Raw genomic sequence first — 5,648 nt, 5'->3', positions numbered from 1 at the left:
TCTGTCTGTCTGTCTGTCTGTCTGTCTGTCTGTCTGTCTGTCTGTCTGTCTGTCTGCCTGCCTGAATACGGATTGTTTCATTCTTCCTATATGTATCCCTAGCACCCAGTATGGTGTCTGGTACATAATAGATACTATGTTTTTGACACAAATGTTTTGAATTGTCTGATTCTTAGAGGAAACATCCTGATTTCATCCATCAGCATGTCCAAAGGAGATTTAATTACAAAATCTAGATCTTAGAATTTGAAGGACCCTAAAGAAATCAGCAGGCAGACAAGATGTCATTATCCCTATTTTAGAACTAAGATACTTGAAACCCAGAGAGGTAGAATAACTTGTGGAGAACCAGACCTTGGACCTCCAGTGGTGTTCTTTCGATTCCACCACATTGCCTTTCAAAACTTAAAATAAATTTTTAGAAAAGAATAATAATTTTTAGGAAATAAAATTAAAATTTGAAGAAAAGAACCAAATGGATAGAGCTGCTTCTTTCTGTTCTAAGACCTGTTCAAAAAACAGGACTATCATCACACAGATACATCTGAAAGGGATCTCAGTCCCACCTAGTCCCACCCCTCATTTTACAGATGAGGAACTAAGATCCAGGGAGGCTTGCTTGACCATGATCACACAGGTAGTAAGTAATGGAGTCAGGATATGAAACCAGGTCCTCTGACTACCATTAGGTGGTACAGTGTCTTAGGATCAAGACCAGAATTCGAATCCTGTTTCAAGCATCTACTAGCTGTGTGACCTTGGGCAAGTTACCTCACATTCCTCAGTCTCTGTTCTTTCATTTGTTAAATGGAGACAATAACAGCACTATCTCACAGGGTCATTGTGAGGGTCAAATGAGATAACAAATGTAAAGCACTTTTCAAACTAGAAAGCGCTATATATGAGTGGTATTATTATTATTATTCCATTTTAGCAGACTATCAAATGTGGCTTGCTAAATATTATTTAGGAAATAATCAAATTTTGGAAGGGAGCTGCCTTTGAACCAGTAAAGAAAATTGCATTTTCTATTGTAAAGTGTTTTCACTTATGCACATCAGACTCTGTTCCTACCTTGATTGCAGGTTTTCCCTGAGTATCCGGGATGACACTTGCACTTGTTGGGTCCTATGCATTCTCCGTGTTTGCAGCTGGGTTGGCATATAGCTGTGGAAAGAGGGATGGACATGTCATCACTAAGTCAATTAGCATATGAAACATATTGTGTCTGTAAGAATCAGTACTAATGTTTTGTATTAATAATAAAAGGAGGGGAGGCCAGGTGGCTCAGTGAGTAAGAGCACCGCCTCCAGTGTCGGGATGACCTGGGGATCAAATCCGGGCTCAGATACTTAGCAACATACCCAGAAATAACTGGCCATGTAACTTTGAGCAAGTTACTTAACCCCAATTGCTTAAAAATAAAATAAAAAAAATAATAATAATAAAAGGAAAAGCAAAACCTATTATCAAGTAGATAAAATATACAAAATGGGAGGGAGGTGTCTAAAGGTTTTAAATTTTAATTAATTAAATTAATTAATGGTATTTAGTCCTTAAAATATTTCAGTTCAGCATCATACAGGAAAACTTATACCATGGATTTAATTATAGATTTTACTTAACCCAGAATATTTACTAAGATGTAGGGAGGTACTCATATTTAAATGTTCTCTCTCTCTCTCTCTCTTCCCATCCTTCACTCCCTCCATATGAATATATATATATATATATTTTATATTTATACATTTATACACACATATGTGTATATATATATATATATACATAGATATGGGCACAATACAAATACTGACTTTGCATTACCCTCTAATAATAACAATGATGGCTAACATTTACAGGTTAGCACTTTATATTGCTTCACCCAACTTATCTCATTTGATCTCTATCCCTACCCACAATCTCATTACTCTAAGTATACTAAAAGCTGCTTTAGCAGTAAGCCTCTAATTGGGTATATTCAGAAGCTTGAAACTAGATTTGTAAATAAAATTCTCTCCTTAATGAAAACTGTGTTAAATGACAATATTCTGTATTTTGTTTCAGAAGTTGCCATGGCCAAAGTCTTGTCCACTGTTATTGTTTTTCTCCGTACTCTGGTCTTTCATAAGCAAACATTTTCAACTCTATACTAACTCTTTCTAGCATCAAAGAACCCAGACTTTGGGCTCCTCATCCATAGCCTTTGAGACAGCGGGTTTACTTTGTTTCATAGCAGGGTTTTGTGACGGTAGCAAAGGAAGGAAAAATGGCCTTAAGAAAGTAATGATGGGAAAAAAAGAGCTGGACCAGAATGAGTGTATCCAGAGGAGGCCTACTGTCATTAACCCAAATGAAGGTAATTAGCAGTAACTACTGACTCATATGCATGCTTTCCCATGTCTATAAAATTTTTATGAGAATAATCCAAAACCACATTGAAGGCATCCTTGATTACAGTTTGAGAAACTTTTGAAAATTATGTTCTAAATAGCAGATGATGTCATTACCATTAGAGAACTGACTGACAGAGGATAGGGGGCAGCTAGGTGACACAGTGAATAGAGTGCCAGTTCTGGAGTCAGGAAGACCTGAGTTCAAATCCAGCCTCAGAAACTTCCTAGCTATGTGATCCTGGGGTATTTACTTAACCCTGTTTGTCTCAGTTTCCTCATCTGTAAAATGAACTGCAAAATCAAATGGCAAACAATTCCAGTATCTTTGCAAAGAAAACCCCAACTGGGGTCATGAAGAGTCAGACCCAACTAAGAAACAACAAATGAGCAAAGGAAAGGAGTTTCTACTGGATCTTGGTTTGTTGCTTATAAAAATGTACTTGGGTCAATAGAGGAAAATACCTTGTTGAAGGCTCTTCAACACCTCCCTACCCCCTACACAGAAAAATCAGACAGGACTTATGGAGATATGTAAGAGAGTGACCTTTTCTTTCAAGAGGCAGGAATAGTACAGTGGGAACTGGCTCTGGCTCTGAAGTCTGAAGACATGGGTTCACATCCCAACTATAACACTACCTATTTCACCTTGATCAAGACACTTAACGTTGCTGGTCCTCAGTCTCCTCAGCTATAGAATGAAGGACTGAGCAAGATGACCTCTGAGGTTCCATCCAGCTCTAAATCTAGGATTCTAGGAGAATAATTTAGCATTTATCCTCCAAATTTGTTATTAAGTTGCTGATTATATTATTAAAATATTATATCATATATTATATTAAATTGAAATGAAATGAAACAAAGGATTCCCTCTAGGTAATAAATTCCCTCCAGAAACTCCTGTGTTAACTGCATTAAGTCCTGGGACACCGAAAAGCTTTCTAAATGAGAGCCATAATCTATAAAAGAGTTTGGCCTAACTATCCACAAAGGAAAATTCAGCGGATGAAGAATGCCATGAGAGGTTTGGACTATTGAGTATAGTTGGTAAGACATTGAATTCACATATTCATACACACATGCATAATATATTATATATACTCATGTGCTCATATGATACATGCATGTATATACAAGTACAACATATATATAATATGCATGTATGTATATAAGTGTACACTCATACACACATGTACAAACACACACACATACCCCTTGGACAAAAGCTGCAGAAAAACAATGAAGGAGGTCCAATAATGAATAAAAAAGGAATTGTAGGATGGACTGTCTTTGGGAAATAATTGCTCAATGATTTTAAAGACTCCCTTAAGCAAAGACCCATCATTTAACTTCCATATTTTTCCTGCAATGCTTGCAACTTGTAGAAAACCAGAGGCTCCAATGAATTAAAGTTGGGGGTTACCAAAGGGCAATAGAGAGGTACATGGCTGTTGGGAACACACTGCAAGAGATAATGCTGTTACCAAGCAATTATGTTACGTTACTAATTAATGTTATGTCATGTATACATTATAATGTTATTTCTCAAGCAATAAGAGGCTGCATAAGTGAAGTCATACAATCTATTCTAGGAAAAGAAGGAAAGCTGGCTATGTATCAGAATGAAGGGTTCACCAATAGATAGTCTCTATGTTCTTCTGGTATTCATACACAACTTATGAGAGAATTTAGTTAATAATCACGTGCAAAAAATAAAAATGATCTGTAATGTGTACCCCTGGAGAGAACACCACTGGTATGAGATCACAGATTGATAGAAGTAGTGATATAGAAGATGATATAAATTGAGGAACAATGATTTCATACAATTCAAGGCAAAGTGTTTTCTTCACATGCAGCTGCCATCTTTTTGAAATCCCAACAGTATTAGGTTATTTCATCCTTAAGAACCTATAATGATTCCCCGTGGTATTTTAGATCGAAATTAAAATTCTCAGCCTGGCATTCAGAGTCCTCCATTGCTTTATTTCACTCTGCCCATATATCCTTTCTATCCACAATACTAGCTTCACAATTCGGTTTTTTGTCACAGCCTTCCCATTCCAGGCAAGCTAGTTTCTTACTTATAATTTGTTGCTGTTGAGTCATTTCAGTAATGTCTGACTTTTTATGTTCCCCTTCTGGGGTTTTCCTGGCAGGAACTGGAGTGGTATGTCATTTCCTTCCCCGGCTCACGTTATAGACAAGGAAACTAAGGCAAACAGGATTAAGTGATTTGCCCATGATCACCCAGCTAGTAAGTGTCTGAAGCCAGATTTGAACTCAGAAAGATGAGTCTTTCTGACTTCAGACCCAGCACTCTATCCACTCTGCCACTTAGATGCTTATATTATTAATAAATGTTTATATTATTATATAATTAAGTGATGGGTCCCAAGCAATAAGCAAAATAAATTATGACATTTTCCAAATCTTCTAGGACCTAACATTAGAATTGGGAGTTGGGGGAAAAGATAGACATACATGAAATGATCAAATCTAAATATGATTTCCCAAATGATAGTAACCTTTAAAGAAATTCAGATGAGTGAAAAATGGTCAGGGAAGGACCTATGGAGGAAAAAGGCATGAGCTGAATCCAAATAATTAGTAGGTGATTAATAAGTGAAGGATTCAGATAGGAAAAATGGAGGGGAAAGGGAATTTTAGTATCATAATTAATAGTTTCACATAAAGAAGGTACTATTTTATCTAGAGGTCCGTAAGGAGACTGACGAGGCTGGATGTAGGGAAATAATAATAGTTATGGTTGAAAATATAAGCTATTTGAAGGCAGGGACTCCTTAATTTTTGTCTTTGAATCCTCAGTGCTTATCATAGTGCCTTATTCATAGCATATGTTTAAAAGACATTTATCGAACATCGCTCTGGACTATAAAGAGCCTTCAGTGAGAGGCTGAAGAATTTGGATTTTATCCTAAGTGATAGAAAGCTATTGAAAGCTTTTTGTTGAGGATGGGGGTGGAAGTACATAATGAAATTGGTATTTTAGAAAGATTAATTTGGAAGTGCCAGGTAGAATGGGTGGGAGAGCTTGGTGGTAAGATCAGATAGAAGGTCATTTCAAGAGTCCTGACTGTGATGATGAGGATCTCAACTAGGGAGAGGGTAGGTGGATTAGGAGTAGTGTAAGAGGCAGTCTTGAGAAGGAATGTATAGGATGTGCTGACTGTTAAGAGGAGAGGAAAGGGAGATGAGAGGGAGAGAGAGAGAGAGAGAGAGAGAGAGAGAGAGAGA

The 5,648-nt window shown here is 36.9% G+C and overlaps 1 protein-coding gene across 4 annotated transcripts in view; it reads right to left on the bottom strand.

Moving 5' to 3' along the window:
* The window catches only part of NPNT (nephronectin), a 118,821-nt gene that overhangs the window by 62,245 nt on the left and 50,928 nt on the right, over positions 1-5,648 (bottom strand). For all 4 annotated transcript variants that reach the window (XM_069094766.1, XM_069094767.1, XM_069094768.1 and 1 more), the window contains one exon: positions 1,075-1,167. In XM_069094766.1, coding sequence (XP_068950867.1) covers positions 1,075-1,167 — 93 coding nt within the window. The remainder of the gene's footprint in view (positions 1-1,074; positions 1,168-5,648) is intronic.

Source organism: Petaurus breviceps, unplaced genomic scaffold (genome assembly GCF_028583685.1).
Source record: "Petaurus breviceps papuanus isolate PSGF00001 unplaced genomic scaffold, PetGlider_PUasm1.0 126, whole genome shotgun sequence".
NCBI lineage: Eukaryota > Metazoa > Chordata > Mammalia > Diprotodontia > Petauridae > Petaurus > Petaurus breviceps.
This window is presented reverse-complemented; position numbering and strand designations above follow the sequence as displayed.